The 20,636-nt window shown below is 44.8% G+C and overlaps 1 protein-coding gene across 1 annotated transcript in view; it reads left to right on the top strand.

Moving 5' to 3' along the window:
• LOC121272734 (gremlin-1-like) overlaps positions 1-18,571 on the top strand; it is a 140,572-nt gene extending 122,001 nt beyond the window's left edge. The window contains exon 2 of the mRNA XM_041179514.1: positions 18,079-18,571. Within this exon, the coding sequence (XP_041035448.1) occupies positions 18,080-18,571 (492 nt within the window). The 5' untranslated portion in view covers position 18,079. The remainder of the gene's footprint in view (positions 1-18,078) is intronic.
• Positions 18,572-20,636: the final 2,065 nt, after the last annotated feature.

Genomic DNA, 20,636 nt, shown 5'->3' with positions numbered 1-20,636 from the left:
ATGCAATAAACTTTTTTGTGGCACCTTATCGAATGCCTTTTGGAGATCCAAAAACACTTCATCTACTGGTTCCCCTTTATCCACTCTGTTTGTTACACCCTCAAGCAACTCTAATAGATTTGTCAAAGGCAATTTCCCTTTCACAAAACCATGTTGACTCTGCCTGATTATATTATGATTTTCTAAACGTCCTGCTACTACCTCCTTAATAATGGATTCTAGCATTTTCTCAGTGACAGATGTTACGCTAACTGGTCTCTAGTTTCCAGCTTTCTGTTTCCCTCCTTTCTTGAGTAGAGATGTTAGATTTGCAGTTTTCCAAGCCACTGGGACCTTGCATGAACCCAGGGAATTTTGGAAGATTACAACCAATGCATCCACTAGCTTTTCAGTCACCACTTTTAAGGGCATTAGATCCAGGTGCCATTAGTTTTCCTAGTGCCTTTACTCCAATGGTTGGCATTGCTTTCTGTTCCTCCCTCTCTTTTGCCTCTTGATTTTCTACTGTTCTTGGGATTTTTTGTGTGTTCTACTGTGAAGACAGAGACAAAATATTTGTTCAAAATTTCTTTCATTTCCTTTTTTTCGCGTTATTAATTCCCCAGTCTCACCCTGTAAGGGTCCAATGCTCACTTTAGTTAGTCTTTTCCCTTTTTATATAACTGTGGAAGCTTCTACTGTCTGTTTTTGTATTTTTTCCTAGTTTTCTCAGACACTCCAATTTCTCGCTCTTCATTCATTTTTAAGTCATCCTTTTCCAGTTTGCTGGTTTCTACAATTTTCCCAATGTTCTGGGCTACCACCAATCTTTGAAGCATTGGAAGTCTTTTCTTTCAACTTGATACCATCCTTACCTTAGTTAGCCATGGATGGCACATCCTTAATATCCTTCTCTCTCAATGGGAAATACCTTTGTTAAGAGTATTGAAGAATTTTCTTCACTACTGTATTACCTATTTTCTCATTTCACTTTAACCAACTTTGTTTTCATACCTCTGTAATTGCCTATATTTAAGATTGAGACACTAATTTCAGATCCACATTTCTCACCCTCAAACTGAATGTGAAATTCTATCAATTCTTACCTATATGTTCCTTTACTATGATGTTTTAATCCCATCTCAACACACATTATCAAGTCTAAAATAACCTATTTCCTGATTGGTTCTAGAATGTATTACCCTAAGAAACTGTCCTGAATACACTTTATGAACTCATCCTCCAGGCTACCATTGCTAATTTGATTCATCCAATCTACATGAAGATTAAATTCTCCCACAATTATTACAATACATTTAAACAAGCCCGCAATATTTCTTGATGTATATTTTGTCCTACAGTGTAGCTTCTGTCAGGGGGCCTATAAACCATTCCTGCCAGTGACTTGTCTTTCCTATTTCTTATCTCCACCTACACTCATTCTACTTCTTGGTCCTCCGAACAAAGATCATTTCTCACCTACTGTACTGATCTCATCCTTTATTAACAGAGCTACCCCACCTCCTTTTCCTTTCTTCCTGTACTTCCAAAATGTCAAATATCTTTGAATATACAGATCACAGCCGTGGTCACTTTGCAACGATGTCTCTAATGGCTATCGTATCATATTCACTTATGTCTATTTGTGCTATCAATTCATTCATCTTGTTACAGATTCTGTGTGCATTCAGGTAAAGAGCCTTTAATCTGCCCTTTTACCATTTTACCCTACCCTGACCTTATTTGCTGCTACACTCTTAAGTTTGTATGCTCTGTCTTTTCCTGTCCCATTCTGGTTATAATAACCCACATCACTACCTGCACTACAGATTTGTCCTTTCTCTTCAACTTTCCAAATCTCTACTCATGTGAACTCCGCCTTCCCTTCACTATATAGTTCAAAGCCCTCTCCATAATCTTAGTTATAAAATTTGCCAATTCACTGGAAACAGCATAGTTCAGTGGAACCTGTCCCTACAGTATAGCTCCCTCTGTCCCAGTACTGGTGTCAGTGTCCCATGAATCAAAACCTATTTCTCCCATACTATTTGTTGAGCCATGTATTCATGTCTTTGGTCTTATTTACTCTATGCCAATTTGCTCATGGTTCAGGTAGTGATCCAAGACCTTTATGGTTCTGCTTTTTAATTTAGCTGTTAGCTGCTCTTCTCCCTTTCTTACTGCTACGTATGTAGGACCCATGTGGACCACAGCAACTGTATCCTTCCCCTCCCAATCCAAGTTCCTCTCCAGCCCCAAGGAGATATGAATGTTCAAACATACGAACCTTTGACATAGGAGCAGAAGTAGGCCATTCAGCCCCTTGACCCTCCCCTGCCATTTAATAAGATCATGGTTGATCTGTCTGATTTGCTAGTTCCACATTCCCGTCTACCCTGATAACCTTTCATTCCCTTGCCTAACAAGAATCTATCTACCTCCGTCTTAAAGATATTCAATGACCCCGCCTCCATTGCCTTCTGAGGCAGAGAGTTCCAAAGTCACACAACCCTCTGAGAGAAAAAAATTCTCCTCATCTCTGTCCTAAAAGGGCGATCCCTAATTTTAAAACAGTGCCCCCTAGTTCTGGACTCACCCACAAGAGGAAACATCCTTTCTACGTCCACCTTGTCAAGGCCGATCAGGATCTTATATACTTGAATGAAGGTGTCCTTAATGCTGGCACTAGGCGGGCAACACAGCCTTCAGGATTCATGTTCTTGGCTGCAGAGGACAGTATTTATCCCCATAACCATTCTATCCCTTACTACAACTACACCACTTTTCATTCTCCCCTCATGAATGGCCTCCTGCATCACAGTGCTGTGGTCAGTTTACTCGTCCTCCCTGCAGTTCCTGCCCTCATCCACACAAGCTACAAGAACATGGAACCTGTTGGCCAATTGCAAAGGCTGAAGTTCCTTTTGGATCCCCATACCTGCCTCTATTACACTCTCCTGTCTCTGACCATGGACCAAATCTGAAGCTCCTAGTCTAAGGGCTTGACTACCTCCTGGAACAAAGTGTCCAGGTAAATATCGCTCTCCCTGAGGTATTGCAGTGCCCAAGTTCAGAGTCCAGCTCATCAACCTTGAGCTAAAGTTCCTCAAGCTGCAGGTACTTACTGCAGATTGATGCAAAACATTCCAGGAATAGCAGTAAATCAGGTGGTGGAAGGGACAGGGGAACTTGGTGAAATTACAATCATTAGGGAAACAGCACCAAGCAAACTGATAGCGCTGCAGGATGATAAGTCTCCAAGTCCTGATGGACTTCATCCTAGGGTCTTAAAAGAGGTGGCTATTGAGGTAGTAGATGTGTTGATGTTGATTTTCCAAAATTCCCTAGATTGTGGAAAGGTTTTGTCAGACTGGAAAGTATCAAATATGACCCCTTTATTCAAGAAGTGAGGAAGGCAGAAAACAGGAAACTATAGGCCAGTTAACTTGACGTTTGTCGTGGGGAATGTGTTAGAATCAATCATTAATGAGATTATATCTGGGCACATAGAAAAACTCAAGATAATCAGGAACAGCCAGCATGATTTTGTGAAAGGGAAATCATTTTTAACCAATTTATTAGAGTTCTTTGAAGGAGTAACATGTGCTGTGGATAAAGGGGAACCTGTAGATGTGGTGTACTCAGGTTTCCAGAAGACATTTGATAAGGTGCCACATCAAAGGTTATTGCAAAAAATAAAAGCTCATGGTGTAGGACGTAGCATATTAGCATGGATAGAAGATTGGCTGGCTGGTAGAAAACAGAGAGTATGCATAAATGGGTCTTTTCCTGATTGACAGAATGTGACGAGTGGAGTTCCGCAGGGGTTTGTGCTGGGACCTCAACTTTTTACAATTTATATCAATGACTTAGATGAGTGGATGAGGGGAGTGAAGGCATGGTAGCTAAACTTGCAGATGACACAAAGGTAAGTAGGAAAGTATGTTGTGAAGAGGATATAAGGATTTTGAAAATGGATATAGATAGTTTGAGTGAGTGGGCAAAAATCTGGCGGGTGGAGTATAGTGTGGAAAAATGTGATGTTGTTTGCTTTGGCAGGAAGAATAAAAAAGCAGACCATTACTTAAATGGAGAATGGCTACAGAATTCTGAGGTGCAGAGGGATATGGGTGTTCTAGCACATGAGTCACAAAAAGTCAATATGTGGGTACAGCTAGTAATTAAGAAGGTTAATGGAATGCTATCCATTATTATGAGAGGAATTGAACATAAAAGGATGTTATGTTTCAGTTATACAGGGCATTGGTGAGACCACATCTCAAATATTGTGTGCAGTTTTGGTTTCCTTATTTAAGGAAGGATATAAATGCATTGGAGGCAGTTCAGAAGAGGTTTACTAGATTGATACCTGGAATGAATGGGTTGTCTTATAAGGAAATGTTAGACAGTCTGGGCTTGTTTCCACTGGAGTTTAGAAGATTGAGGGGTGTCTTGATTGAAGTGCCTAAGATCCTGAATGGTATTGACAAGATGGACATGGAAATAATGTTTCCTCTTGTGGGTGAGTTCAGAACTAGGGGGCACTGTTTTAAAATTAGGGGTTGCCCTTTTAGGACAGAGATGAGGAGATTTTTTTTCTCTCAGAGGGTTGTGTGACTTTGTCATTCTCTGCCTCCGAAGGCAGTGGAGGCAGGGTCATTGAACATTTTTAAGACAGTGGTAGGTAGATCAAAGGGAATCAAAGGTTATTGGGGGTAGATAGGAATGTGGAATTCAAAACACAAACAGATCAGCCTTGATCTTATTGAATGTTGGGAAAGGCTCAAGGGGCCAAATGGCCTACTTCTGCTCCTATTTCATATGCCCGTATGTTTGTTTGCTGTGGATCAAACAAGTATCCACCATCTCCCAAAAGCAACAGCTGCAGCACATCACCCTGTCATCTTTATTTTATTTTATTTCACTTATCAGGTTTCAAATTTGGAAGTTTTTCCTCAATGTTTACCAATAGTTATGTTATGGAGTTTAACTAGTTATGCTAGAAATTTAATAGAATACTTACCTCTCCTCGATACCATTTTAAATTACTGTCCCAGTTTAGAGAGAGAGAAGAAAACTCACCAATTACCATTTAATGAGGTGCCACATCAAAGATTATTGCAAAAAATGAAAGTTCATGTTGTAGGAGGTAGCACATTAGCACAGATAGAAGATTGGCTGGCTGGTAGAAAACAGAGAGTATGCATAAATGGGTCTTTTCCTGGTTGACAGAATGTGACGAGTGGAGTTCCACAGGGGTTTGCCCACATGTCTGTCCTTGGCCTGCTGCATTGTTCCAGTGAAGCTCAACACAAACTGGAGGAACAGCACCTCATCTTCCGACTAGGCACTTTACAGCCTTCCGGACTGAATATTGAGTTCAACAATTTCAGATCATGAACTCTCTCCTGCATCCCCACCCCCTTTCCGATCCCCCTTTTTCCAATAATTTATAAGTTTTTTACAAATATATTTTTCTTTTCCCACTATTTAAAATTTATTTTGATCTATTATTTCATCTCCACCTTTTAGCCCATTTCAATCCCTCCCCACTTTCCCCCACCCCACCCCCACTAGGGCCATCTGCCACTAGTTTGTCCTGCTTCCTACCCTTAATGTCCCCATTAGCATATTCCTTAGATAATATCACCACCATCAACACCCCTTTGTCCTTTTGTCTATGACATCTTTGGTAATCTCGTCTTTGCCTCTACCTATCACTGGCCCTCTATCCAACTTCACTTGTCCCACCCCCGCCTCTACCAGCTTATACTTCACCCCATTTCTCTATTTCCTTGGTTCTGATGAAGGGTCATATGGACTTGAAACGTTAACTGTATTCCTCTCCGCAGATGCTGTCAGACCTGCTGAGTTTTTCCAGGTATTTTTGTTTTTGTTCTAGATTTCCAGCATCCGCAGTATTTTGCTTTTATCATCAATTACTTACATACTCGCCCAATTAATGCCTCTGGACTTCAGCTCTCAGGTCTTGTTGTCTCCGGCTCCCTCTCATGGGTCACTTTTTTTGTAAAAGACCGGACAGCTCCTCTTCCCTCACTGCACCAAATTCCCTCATTTACCAGATTCACAAGAGTGAAGCACTTGGCTTTGCTGCATTCAGACAAGTTGCCTTTTTGTGCTACTTAACTTTGCGCATCTGCTAAACTTTTATACTAGCTGGAATTCCAGTGACGTGAGTCAGTCACCGCTGGCTAGGGAAGCAGTTCTAACTAGTACCTAGTTAAGTAGCTGCAGCTGCCTTTCAGCAAGAGTTTGTTTCTCACTAAGATTGAAATAAATTAAAATTTACGGTAACAAATCAGTTAAATGCTAAATTCAAACTTCACTAGACTTTAGAAAAGAGATCAACACCTTAAAATTATGTCACTTACAAAATTGCCCAGGGTAAGCACTTGGCCTGACTGCACTCAGATAAGCTGCACCTTCACCCTACATGGCTACAGCATTTGCAACCATCTTCAGCCAGGAGTGTTGAGTGGGTGATCCATCTGGTCCTTACCCTGAGATCTTAACCATTGCAGAAGCCAGCCTTCAACAAAATCAATTCACTCCATGCAGTATCTCGAAATTTATTGCACTGGAGACAGTGTAGGCTATGGGCCCCACAGCATCCTGGCTATAGTGCTGAAGACTTGCACTCTGGAGCTAGCTGCACCTCAGACAAGCTGTACCAGTAGCACCAGAACACTGTCATCCACCCAACAACATGGAAAATTGCATAGGTGTGTCCTACTCACAAAAAACAGGACAAATCCAATCTGGCCAATTATTGCTCTATCTGCCTACCCTCAATAATCAGCAAAGTGATCAACAATGCTATCAACTGGCACTTACTCACCAATAACCATTCACCAATGCTCAGCTTGGGACCTACCAGTACCTCTTGGCTCCAGACCTCATTACAGCTTGGACCAAGCATAAACAAAAGAGTTGAATTCCGGAGGTGAGGTGAGAGTGACTGCCCATCGTCAAGGCAGCATTTGACCAAATGTAGCATTGAGGAAATGAAGCAAAATACTGCGGAAGCTGGAAAACTGAAATAAAAACAAAAAGTGCTGGGAAAACACAGCAGGTCTGGCAGCATTTATGGAGAGAGAAACAGAGTTAACATTTCGAGTCCATACAACTCTTCTCCAGAGCTAAAGAGAAGTAGAAATCAGATGGATTTAAGGCTGCTTAAGAGGGCGTAGAGCGAGTGAAGCAAAATAATAGGTGAGGGATAAGTGGGAGCTCAGGAGAGATTGACAAAGATGTCATGGACACAAGACAAAGGGAGTATTATTGATGGTGTTAAAGACTAAAGAAGGTGCTGATGGTGGCATAAAGGTAAGAGCAGAATGTGTTACTAGCAGAACAAGAGTCGGCGCTCTGTGAAAGCACAATGTAGAAACCAGCGACAGATGGCCCTGTGGGTGGGGGGGATTTGTGGAAAAAGGATAAAAAAATGAATAAATAAAAATAAAAATAAATAAATAAGGAAACTAAAATATAAAAAAAAATAAAACAATTCGATTAAAAAGGGGTAAAGATGGAGGAGAGAGTTCACAATCTGAAGTTGTTGAACTCAGTGGCCTGAATTTTACCCCGGGGATGCCCCCGAAGTCGGCGCTGCCGGAAGCGGGGGTAAAACCCGCTCCCGGCCGAGATTGCGCTGTGGATGTGACCTTACGCTGCCTGGGCCCAACTAGCGGGGCAGCCAGTGTGAAACACACCCGGAGAAAGGCTCAGCGCTGCCGGGGGGGGAGGTGGTGGGAAGAGGGCAGGTGCTGACCTCACCCCGAGTGAGGGTGGGGCACTTCCACCAAGCTCCCTGAAGGCAGACAGACCCCCTCAGGGAGCTGCAGGCTTCCAGGTAATAAAAGAAAGCACAAAAATGCTTCAGCAAATGTCCATGCGACACAACCATGCACCTGAAAGCAGACCACATTAAATAAAACAGACCCCAGATATTTATTTTTATTTTAAATCCTAATGGAGGTTTCATCCCGTCCTTGGATGAGGTTTCGTCAAAAATGTAAAGCCCACCCAGTTGATTGGCCTATCCTCCAATTGTAAGGTTGGATGGGCCGTGAAAAATCGTTTACAGTTGAGCTGTTAATGAGCTTAATTGCTTGCTTAATTGTCACCGGGCACTCTTCTGACTTTTGCGCGCACCCACCAAGCAAAATATCGCGTGAGTGCACGATGGCATCGAGACGCTCGCCCGATGTCATCTCGCGTGATTTTACGCCCGTTCGGGTCGGGTGCGTGCCTGCCTGCGGAACGTAAAATTCTGGCCATTGTTAAGTCCGGAAGGTTATAAAGTTCCCAATTGGAAGATGAGGTGCTGATCCTGCAGTTTACGTTGAGCTTCACTTGAACAATGCAGCAAGCCAAGGACAGACATGTGGACATGAGAGCAGGGTGGAGTGTTGAAATGGCAAGCGACAGGGAGGTCTGGGTCATGCTTGCGGACAGACCGAAGGTGTTCCGCAAAGCAGTCACCCAGTCTGCGTTTGGTCTCTCCAATGTAGAGGAAACCGCATTGGGAGCAGTGAATGCAGTAGACTAAGTTGAGGGAAGTGGAAGTGAAATGCTGCTTCACTCGAAAGGAGTGTTTGGGCCCTTGGACGGTGAGGGGAGGGGAAGTAAAGGGGCAGGTGTCACACCTTCTGCGGTTGCATGGGAAGGTGCCGTGGGAAGGGGATGAGGTGTGGGGGGTGATGGAGGAGTGGACCAGGGTGTCCCAGAGGGACCAGTTCCTATGGAATGCCACCGGTGGGGGTGGGGGGGTGGGTGGTGAGGGGAAGATGTGTTTGGTGGTGGCATCATGCTGGAGTTGGCAGAAATGGCAGAGGATGATCCTTTGAATATGGAGGATGGTGGGGTGAAAAGTGAGGTCAAAGGATACCCTATCATGTTTCTGAGAGGGAGGGGAAGGTGTGAGGGCAAAGATGTGGGGGATGGGTCAGACACGGTTGAGGGCGCTGTCAACCACCATGAGTGGAAAACCTTGGTTAAGGAAGAAGGAGGACATGTCAGAGGAACTGTTTTTGAAGGTAGCATCATTAGAACAGATGCGACAGAGGAGAAGGAACTGAGAGAATGGGATGGAGTCCTTACAGGAAGCAGGGTGTGAGGAGCTGTAGTCGAGGTAGTTGTGGGAGTCGGTAGGCTTGTAACGAATATTGGTGGACAGTCTATCACCAGAAATTGAGACAGAGAGGTCAAGGAAGGGAAGGGAAGTGTCAGAGATGGACCATGTGAAAATGATGGAGGGGTGGAGATTGGAAGGAAAATCGATAAAATTTTCCAGGCCCAGATGAGAGCATGAAGCAGCACTGAAACAGTCATTGGTGTAGCGAGAAAAAAGTTGTGGGAGGAATCCTGAGTAGGACTGGAACAAGGAATGTTCCACATGCCCCATAAAGAGACAGGCATAACTGGGGCCTATGTGGGTACTCATAGCCACACCTTTTATTTGGAGGAAGTGAGAGGAGTTAAAGGAGAAATTGTTCAGCGAGAGAACAAGTTCAGCCAGACGGAGGAGAATAGTGGTGGATGGGGATTGTTCGGGCCTCTGCTTGAGGAAGAAGCAGAGAGCCGCCAGACCATCCCGGTGGGGGATGGAGGTGTAGTGGGATTGGACATCCATGGTGAAGAGGAAGCGGTTAGGGCCAGGAAACTGGAAATTATTGATATGACGTAGGGCATCAGAGAAATCACAAAGGTGGGAAGAGACTGGACAAGGAGAGAGAGAACAGAGTCAAGATAGGAAGAAATGAGTTCCGTGGGCAGGAACAGTCTGACACAATGGGCTTACCAGGACAGTCCTGTTTGTAGATTTTGGGAAGGAGGTAGAAGTGGGCTGTGTGGGGTTGGAGACAATGAGGTTGGAAGCTGTGGAGGGAAGATATCCGGTGAAGATGAGGTCAGTAACAGTCCTGGAAACAATGGCTTGATGTTCGGTGGTGGGGATCAAGGTCCGGGGGAGGTAGGAAGAAGTGTCTGAGAGTTGGCGCTCAGCCTCTATGAGGTAGAAGTTAGTACACCAGACAACACCAGCACCACTCTTGTCAGCAGGTTTGATAACAAGGTCAGAGTTGGACCTGAGAGAATGGAGTACGGCAAGTTCAGAAGGAGACAGATTGGAGTGGGTGGGAGGGGCAGAGAAATTAAGATGGCCGATGTCACGCTGACAGTTCTTGATGAAAATATCAAGAGCCGGTAAAAGGCAATTGCTTCATGGATCAAAATCCTGGAACTCCCTCCCTAACAACACTGTGGGTGTACCTATGCCACAGGGACTGCAGCGGTTCAAGAAGGCAGCTCACCACCACCTTCTCAAGGGCAATTCGGGATATGCAATAAATGCCGGCCTGGCCGATGTTTCTCACATCCCATGAGTGAATAAATAAAAGTTCAGACAAGTTGAATGTCCGGTGTTAGTCAAATGACCCTTCCCTTTAACTGCATGAGGATTCTTCTCTCCATTTGCCTGCATACATAGTGGTGACTGCATCAATTCTTTTCATCAATCTAAACTAGGAGTCCAGGGGAACTGGTTGAACCTAATGTTACAGTTCTTTATATTTTGTTGGGACTTTGTTCCAGAAACCCATGGCAGGAGTAATAATGACTGTGGGATCTACTGAAATGGGAGTTTGAATGTCAGTCAGTCAGAGTCAAAATTCGAGGGGCGATAATGTCTGTGAATAGGAGTTGGCTTCCAGAGAGGAAAGGGTTCAACTAAATGTATTTGCTGTGTGACTCTGGAGTGTGTCCAAGTTGAACAAATAATGGGATTTCTCATTTTGATTCTGACATAAATTACAATCAAAGAGGATGCTTTATTTGACTTAGGCCTATCCTGATTAATCGCGGAGAAAAAAGACGGCTGGAGATGGGACAAGTTACAAATAAGCAAAGGGAGCAACTGGCATATTTCATTGCGAGTGTCTCAAGTCACATTCCAGGGAACTTGTTCCAGAGAACCAAAGCCCGGGTGTCGTGACCACACAGGGTTTTTACCACCACGAGACACGAGGCCGGAACATGGCGCAGATTCCGATGTAAAATGCTGAGGAAACTCCAGCGCAAGTGTATTATGTCATAATTACATTAGCCCCAAATTTCCTTGCTCTCTTATCAGTTCCTACTCTCAAACGGCTATATCCATCCCCAGGCTGAGGAACAGCGGACTTGAATTTCCAGCAATTAGGCTGATTTTAAAGGGTGTGAAGTTAAACCCAGAATTTTGGGCAGCAGCAAAATCATTTAACAGGTGTTCTGTTTTGATTTTTTGTTTTTAAAATAATTTAAAAATTATAATTTTTTTTATTCATTCCCGGGATGTGGGCTTCGCTGGCTGGGCCAGCATTTATTGCCCATCCCTAATTGCCCCTTGAGAAGGTGGTGGTGAGCAGCCTTCTTGAGCCACTGCAGTCCCTCTGGTGTAGGTACACCCACAGTGCTGTTAGGGAGGGAGTTCCAGGATTAAAGTTTTCAAAAGAATTTTAAAATATTTATTCTTGCTGAGACCTTTGCTGCATTTTCTGTTTGTTTTAATGCATTTTAATGACATTGGTGTAATTCACATTTCGAACTGAAAAGCTTCCATGTTCTCAAAGATAAAAGCAAAATCCTGTGGATGCTGGAAATCTGAAGCAAAAATAGAAAATGCTGGAAAAACTCAGCAGGTCTGACAGCTTCTGCGGAGAGAGAAACAGAGTTAACGTTTCAAGTCCGTAAGAAAGGTGATATGGACTCGCAACGTTAACTCTGTCTCTCTCTCCAGAGATGCTGTCAGGCCTGCTGAGTTTTTCCAGCATTTTCTATTTTCTTTCCATGTTCTCAAACTTGTTCATGATGATTATAAGGCTTGTAATATAATTTTCCGTATTTACATAATGTCTCTCAACACCACAAAGCGCTCTCCAGCCAATGAAGTGCTCACTGTCATAGAGTTGGAAAGGCAGCCAAAATGCCGAAATGCGCTTGGCCAAGTCCCACAGGTAATGTTGGTTGAGTAATTGCTATTTGCCAGGATACTGGGAGAACTCCCTTGCTTCTCATCAAGTAGCTTCTTGGGATCTTTTATGTGCATCTAAGGGGGCAGATGGAAGCTCAGTTCAACATCTCATCAAAAGTCAGCACCTCTGATAGTGCAGAGCTCCCTCTGTGCTGCATTGAAGTGTCAACCAAGACAGTGTGATCAAGAGTGGGACATGAACGTGCAGACTCAAGAGACAAGAATACTACTGCTGACACTTAATGAATGGGAATGAATATATACATTTTTTAAACAACATTTTATTGATTGTAGGCATTACTGGCAAGGCCAGCACTTGTTGTCCAGACCTAATTGCCCTTGAACTGAGTGGCTTGCTAGGCTATTTCAGAGGGCACTTAAGAGTCAGCCACATTGCTGTGGATCTGGAGTTACTTGTTGGTCAGTCTAGGTAAGGATGACAGATTTCTTTCCCTAAAGGGCATCAGTGAAACAGATGGGTTTTTACAACAATTGGTGAAGTTTCATGATCACCATTAGTGAGACTAGCTTTCAATTCCAGGCTTTAATTAATTGAATTTAAATTCCACTGGCTGCTGTAGTGGGATTTGAACCTGTGTCCCCAGAGCATTAACCTGGGCTTCTGGTATACTAGTCTAGTGACATTACTACTGCACCACCGATACAATGGATTATTTAAGGTGATTTCTGTATGTTTACAACCTTTTCATTGTCAGTTTAGTAAATCCATTATTGATGTTATTTTGTTTTAAATTAGGCAGCTTTTGACATTTGTGCAAATTACATCAGTCTTGGGTATACAGGGCATAATTCCAAAGTTTGTAGATGATACAAAACTCAAAATCTAGTCAACAATAAGGACGATAGTAACAGGCTTCAAGGGGACATAAACTGGTGAAATGAATAGGATACATGGCAGATGCAGCTTGAAGCAGAGAAGTAGGACTAGCTTCATTTTGGCAGGACGAATGAGGAAAGGCAATATAAACGGAATGGCACAATTTCAAAGGGCTTGCAAAAGCAGGGAGACCTGGGGGAGTAAGTACACAAGTGTTTGAATGTGACAGGACAAGTTGAGAAGTCAGTTAAACAATCATATGGGATCCTTGACTTTATAAATAGAGGCAGAGTGGGCAAAAGCAAGGAAATTATGCTAAACATTTAGAAATCACTGATTAGCCCTCAGTGGGAGTTATGTGTCCAATAATGGAAACTATTATTCTCTAGAAAGCCAGTTGGTGAAGGATGAACTCGAGCTGGTCTTTACTCAATCTTACATTTATTTACAGAGTTTCACGTTATAGGCATACACCTCCTAATTCCACCACACCACCATTTAAATTAGTATCTCTTTATACTTTTTGTAAAACACATAAACAAATACAAACTAATTAACTAATTGAAAGCCCCTTAAAGGGGTAAGTGTCTCTTTAATAAAAAAAAAGGTGCTGGAAAAACTCAGCTGGTCTCAGGCTAAGTGCAGCCTCAGGGAGATCGCTGAAAGTTGTACAAACATTAAAAATAGAAAGAGTAAAAAATCCTTAACATGTCCCCCTCATGGTGACAATGTCACACGAGATGGGACGTGTTAATAAATTTCACTGAAACTTTATTAAAGTTTTTTAAACCCTACATGAAACCTCCTCCCGCCGCTGGATGAGGTTTCGTGTTTTCTCTATTCCCCGCTGGGGCTCCTGGCCCACTTGCCAACCTTAAGGTCGGACGGGCAGGTCCTTTAATTGTTTTAATGATCCTGTCAGTGGCCTCAAGTGGCCATTGACAGGTGGGCGGGCCCGCAGCTGATTTTACTGCGCCCCCGCCTTCCTGAAAATTTAAATGGGGCGGGATGACATCGGGGGTTCCGCCTGACATCATCCCGCGTCATTTTACGCGTCGGCGAGCAGGCCCCGCCCCCTGCTCACCAACGGCAAAATTCCGCCCTCTATTTTTATTGCAGGACTCCAGCATTTGCACTATTTTGCTTTTATTTTAATTATTCATATATGTGTTCAAGTGAAACACTAAGGCCCATCAGCTCTATACCATTACACACAATTAATATGCAACTAAGCTTAGGAAGGATGTCAAGATATCACTTATGTGCAGCTTCAATTTAAACTTGAGCAAGCGTGATGATCTGGGCTCCCAGTGCAACCCAGAAGCACCCAGTTGTGTCAGTTTATTACAGCATCCTCCTCTGTGATATCCCAAAAGGGATTTTCTTTTATGAGATGCAGGTATCACTGCCCATCCCTAATTGCCCTTGAACTGAGTGGCTTGCTGGGCCATTTCGGAGGACAGTTAAGAGACAACCCCATTGCTGTGGGTCTGGAGTCACGTGTAGGCAAGACCAGGTAAGGACGGCAAATTTCCCTCCCCTAAAGGGCATTAGTGAACAACAATCAGCGTGGTCACCATCACTGAGACTAGCTTTTAATGCTAGATTTATTAACTGAATTCAAATTCCACCAGCTGCCGTGATGGGATTTGAACCCCTGGGTCTCTGGAATACTAGCCCAGTGACATTATCACTACACCACCATCTCCCCTTAATACCCTCACTGCTGCCCCTATCTTAACCGACGGCAAGTCCCAGTCACGCATCACCCCATACGCTCAATGACCTACAGTGGCTCCCAATCCATCAAAGCCTGAATTTTTAAATTCTCATCCTCGTATTCAAATAGCTTTTCTGTGACATGACGCTTTCCTACCTCTGTGTTCTCCTCCAGCCCCACATTCCTCCGAGGTGTCTGCCCTCCTCTAATTCTGGCTTCATGTGCATCCCTGGTTTTAATCACTGCACCATCGATGGCCGCACCTTCAGTGGCCTAGGGATTACAGTAGCAGAGGGACCTGGAGGTGTATGTGCAGAAATCATTGGTAGAGCAGGTTGAGAAAATGTTTAATAGAGCATTTCAGTTATAAACAGGGACATTGAGTACAAAAGCAAGGAAATTATGATAAATCTGTATAAAATATTGGCTCTACCTGAACTGGAATATTACGTTCATATCAGGCCATCACACATTCACAGAATCACAGAATCACAGAATCACCCAGTGCAGAAGAGGCCCTTCAGCCCATCGAGTCTGCACCGACACATGAGAAACACCTGACCTACCTACCTAATCCCATTTACCAGCACTTGGCCTATAGCCTTGAATGTTACGATGTGCCAAGTGCTCATCCTGGTACTTTTTAAAGGATGTGAGGCAACCCGCCTCCACCACCCTCCCAGGCAGCGCAATCCAGACCCTCACCACCCTCTGGGTAAAAAAGTTTTTCCTCACATCCCCCCTAAACCTCCTACCCCTCATTTTGAACTTGTGCCCCCTCGTGACTGACCCTTCAACTAAGGGGAACAGCTGCTCCCTATCCACCCTGTCCATGCCCCTCATAACCTTGTACATTAGTAAAGATGTGAATGTTTGAGAGAGGGTGCAGAAAAGATTCACGAGAATGGTTCCAGGATGGGGGACTTCAGTTGCGTGGATAGATTGGAGATGCAGCGGCTGTTCTCCTTGGAGAAGGAGAGCCGAGATTTGATGGCGGTATTCAAAATAATGAAGAGTCTGGAGGGAGTAAATAGGGAGAAACTGTTGGTGGAAGGAGCAAAAATCAGAGGAAGCTGATCGAAGGTGATTGGCAAAAGAAGCAAAGGTCGTTGTAATGTGCCTTTAAGGGACAGCAGCATGGTATCACAAGAAGGGAAATGTGTCACGCGATCCAGTCTTAGTTTCACTTCTGCTTTGAACAGAGCACACACACATACAGCTCTGATGCCTTCAAACTTTATACCTGTGGGGCAGAATTTTCACGCTCGAGCGTGAAATGATGCGCGATGATGGGTAAGCGTCCCGACGCCAACGAGCAGCCGCCTGATAGTTTGGTCGGCGAGCACGCGCAGGAGTCGGCAGCATGCCCCCACCAATTAGACAGCCTATTAAGGTTAGCGGGCAGGCAAAAAGGCCAAGTGGCCTTGGCACTTTTTAGGAAACTTCATCCACGGACGGGAATGAACAGTAAATAAAAATGAAACAAAAAATTTTACATCACATTCATAACGTGTCCCTGCTCATGTGACCGAGTCGCATGAGGGGACATTTTGTTTTTCGAAACTCTTCACCTCCCCGAGGCGGCTCCTTGCCTCAGGGAGTTTTTCCAGCGCACAGACGCATGCATGAGCGACGTTCCCCTCTGGCCCCCCTCCCCCCACAGGCAGCGCTGACCTCAACTGGCCCCGCCCAGCAAGAAATTGCAGTCTGGCCCTGAGCGCGTGCAGCAGTCGGCTTCCCACCCACCTCCCCCCGCCTGCCCCCACCGAGCCTGCCCGACAAGGGCAAAATTCTGCCCGCGCATAACTGTTCTCATGCGCCTCATCTTAATAAGTAAACCCACAACGTGTTAACCCAACTCCTTACGAGTGATTGATGCCTTGTTTTGTACAGTAAGAAAGCTGAAGGTATTATAATCATTATAATAACATGACGAAGGTGACATGAAGAAAAGCCTTTTCACTCAGCGAGTGGTTAGGGTCTAGAATACAGCACCTGAGATTGTGATGGAGGCGAGTTCAACTGACACTTTCAAAAGCGGATTGGGTATTTATCTGAAGAGAAAAAAAGTGCTGGGTTACAGGGAAAAGGCAGTGCAGGGGTGGGGGTGGGGGCAAATTAAGTGAGTCGCTCCTGCAGAGAGCCAGCACAGAATGATGGGCTGAATGGTTTCCTTCTGCACTATAACCAGTCTATGATTCGAAACCTCCCCACCTCTCAGTCATTTTTTAAGACACTCCTTAAAACCTTTCTCTGTGACAAAGCTTCTGGTCACTTCTCCTGATAGCTGCTAATGTCAACATTTCTTCCTAACACTTCTGTGGGTGCTGTGAGACATTTTGTCACATTTAAAGCCAGTATAAATGCTAGTCATCATTGTTGAATGGAAGGCATTGGTGGTATTTACAGTTCACACACAGAGTCCAAGTTGCTGTGGCCACATTCACTTATAACATGCATGTTGTAGCCATGGACAGTGACGGTAGAGGCTCCAACATCCTTTCCATCACACGGCTGACCAGGAACCTCTCACACTCTTACCACCTTGGGCATGATTTCCCGGTTGGCATGCGGGGGACGAGACCCGCTCGCTGACGTGTAAAATAACGCTGGACGACATCGGGCGGAACTCCCGACACCACCCCACGCCATTTCAATTCTCAGGTCGGCGAGGGTGCAGCCGAATCAGCTGTGTGCCCGCCGACCTGTCAAAGGCCTATTGAGGCCATTTAAAAAGTCATTGCAATAGTTAAAGGGCGGGATGAGGTTTCATGTAGGTTTTTAAAAATGTAGTAACAATTTAACTAAAAGCGATAGACATGTCCCAACTCATGTGACAGTGTCAGGAAAATTTTATTTTTCTATTTTTAACATTTTTGAATTTGGTGCCGATCTCCCTGAGGCTGCACTTAGCCTCAGAGAGATGAATGCACTCTCGGCTTAGGGAATCCCCTCCCCCGTCCGCACAGGGTGCGCATAGCGCTTCCCGGCAGATGTCACACCTTCTGGCCCGCCCACGTAAAATGGCGGCACACCCGCTCCAGAATTTCCCCCCCCAACGGGGGTGGGGGTTGGAAATTCTGCCCCTTGTGTTGTAAGGATTTACAAGTTGACACTCAACCTGATTGGCCACATTATGAACACACCCGCCTTGGCCGTCAAGTCCTGGGGTGGGACTTGAACCCAGAGCCTCTGGCTCAGAAGCAGGGGCACCACAAGACCTCCGAGTGGGGGAAATACAAGTCAATATGATGGTGAATGTCCCTTTTAGTGGAAGTCGTTTTGCCTATTTTCTTGGCCGATCTCTTGTAGCACAGTTCTTAACATGTTCGAGTAGGGATTCCTTAATGTACTGATTTAAAATGGGATAGCATCTAAGTTCAAAAGGGACAGAAAATAATTTGATGTGAGCGTATTAATCAGTGTGCAACCAACAGGAAAACCTCTTTAGGTCTGTCAACGGTGCTGCTGCCATCAATCTCCCTAATGTCCTGCCTGTTCTATTTGCAGGATGTTTTACAGCGTTCTGGCTTTGTTAATCATATCTGGACTTTCACGCGGTGAAGAGACTGCTGATCGCGGAGGAGCTCCTGGTGCCGTTCCCTCCCCTGGGAAAGGACAGCGCGGAGACCCGGGCCGGCCTCGCAAGACGAAGGAGAAAGAGGACGTCCTGGATTCCAACCACGCCGCGCTGCCTGTCACCGAGCGGCGGAACGTGCGCAGGGACTGGTGCAAGTCCCACCCGCTCATCCAGACCCTGACGGAGGACAGTTGCATGAGCCGCACAGTGGTCAACCGCTTCTGCTATGGGCAGTGCAACTCGTTCTACATCCCCAGCCACGAACACGGCGGGGCTCCGTTCCGGTCCTGCTCCTTCTGCAAGCCCAAGAAGTTCAACACTGTCACTGTCACTTTCAACTGCCCCAGGCTTCACCCCCCATCAAAGCGTCGGCGCATCCAGCTGGTGAAGGAGTGCCGCTGCATCTCCATAGATTTGGATTAGGGGGCGGGGAGGGAGGGGTGGGCTTGGGTTTGTTGGTGGCACTGGGGGGGGGGGGAGGGGCCCGGGGAGAGTTGTAGAAAAGCTGCTGTCTGTTTCCAGAGTAGCGCTTTATAAACCTGGGGAATTGGCCCGAAACAAAACCCAAAAAAGGCCGGCAAAATAGAGGGCAGGAGTAAACCAAGGCGGGTATAAATGGCACCCGTTAGGGGCAAGCAAACACATTCACGCAGTTGGCCGCTGTTGCAAAGAAGTGGGGTTAAATTATGTAAATGTTAAAAATCAGTGTCGAAACATGTCTGAAAGTATCAAGAAGTGCTTTTTTTTACAGCACGATGGTCTGCCAGGGAGCGATTACAGTGGGTTGGTCAAAAAGAGAAAAAATCATGCAGATAGGTATTTATGATTGCATTTTTTTTTAAAAAAAAGAACTTCTTTAACAATCGAGCTATTTCCAGTCAGGCTACTTCTGAGCATTCACTGAAGCTAGGATTCCAGAACATTCACTTGAACTCCGCAGAACAACCGCCTTCTTCGACTTGACACAACGCTTTTAATTTTGCAAATGTGCGACTGTATTTTGCCCTTTGACGTGAGGGGCTGCTGTGCTATCGTTTGAAATCACAATAACCAATAAAGGCAAGTTGTTATATCATGAGTGAGGACGTTCTCTCAATGAAATCGAGTTCTGGAGTCTCCCATGCTCCCTGGGCTGCTGGAGATACAACATTGTGAGTATTGCCTGGGTCCAGGCTTATCGTGCAGGTCAGAAAGGTAAGGATGTGGTCAAATGACATTGTATATATGCAAACGATGGCTGACTACTAAATGCAGTGAGTAGCTAGCCTAACTAATCTAATAACAAGAGGCAAAACAAAAAGGAAGATTAACCCCTGATGGAGTGTTAATTAATGCTCTGCCATTAGGAAAGCAAATGGCACGTTGACCTTTAATGCAAAGAGGCTGGAGTACAAGGGTAAAGCTTCACTACAATTGTACAGAGATTTGGTAGGACCACATCTGGAGTACTGTGCACAGTTTTGGTCTCCATATCTAAGGAAGGATGTACTTGCCTTGGAGGCAGTGCAGTGAAAGCTTACTGGGATGAGAGGATTGACCTATGATAAGAGGTTGAGTAGCATGGACTTGACCACATTGGAGTTTAGAAGCAAGAGGCGATCTCAAGGTTCTGAGGAGGCTTGTCAGAATAGATGCTGAGAGATTGTTTCCCTCTGGTTACAGAATCTGGGACTAAGGGGCATAGTCCCAGGATAAGGGGGTGGCTACTTAGGACTGAGATGAGGAGAAAGTTCCTCTTTAATAGGGTTGTGAATCTTTGGAACTATCATTCCCAGCACGTGGTGGATGCTCAGTCATTAACTATATTCAAGGATGATATCAACAGATTTTTAGACCAGAGGGGAATTAAGGGATATAAGGGTCAAGCAGGGAAGTGAAGTGAGGTCAAGGATCCACCGTGATCTTAATGAGTGCCAGGACAGGCTCAAGAGGCCAAATAGCCTCCTGCTCCCATTTCTCATGTTCTCAGAATGTAGTTACCCGGCACCTGTTTCTACATCATGTCACAGGAGCTACACTGGTTTCAGAGCTGCTTGTGAAGGTGGAGTGCATACATTAGAAAAAGCTTTGTTGAGTTTTCAGGAAGTTTTATATACTGTACTTATAATTCTAGCAATGTGACACCATGCAAGACCTCATGACATATTCGTCACGCCACCTGTTTGCTGGATTTCACAACTTTGACTTAAAACCCCAGAGGAAGTTTTATGAGCCAGTCCAAACAATTAAAAATCACTGGCTTCAAAAAGTAATTTGCCCCTAATTATTGTAAATTTCAGATCTGGAATACCAAGTACGAAGTTTATCCTTGAGCTATGGGTGTCACTGGCAAGGCCAACTCTTGTCGTTCATTTCCAGCTCCCTTTCAGAAGGTGGTGGTGAGCCACCTTCTTGAACCACTGCAGTCTGTGTGTGAAGGTACTGTCAGGGTGGGGGTTCTAGGATTTTCATCCAACAACGATGAAGGAACAGCAATATATGCTTAAGT

The sequence above is a fragment of the Carcharodon carcharias genome, chromosome 34, assembly GCF_017639515.1.
Source record: "Carcharodon carcharias isolate sCarCar2 chromosome 34, sCarCar2.pri, whole genome shotgun sequence".
Taxonomy (NCBI): domain Eukaryota; kingdom Metazoa; phylum Chordata; class Chondrichthyes; order Lamniformes; family Lamnidae; genus Carcharodon; species Carcharodon carcharias.
Note: the sequence above shows the minus strand (reverse complement) of the source record. Positions and strands in the feature narration are given on the sequence as shown.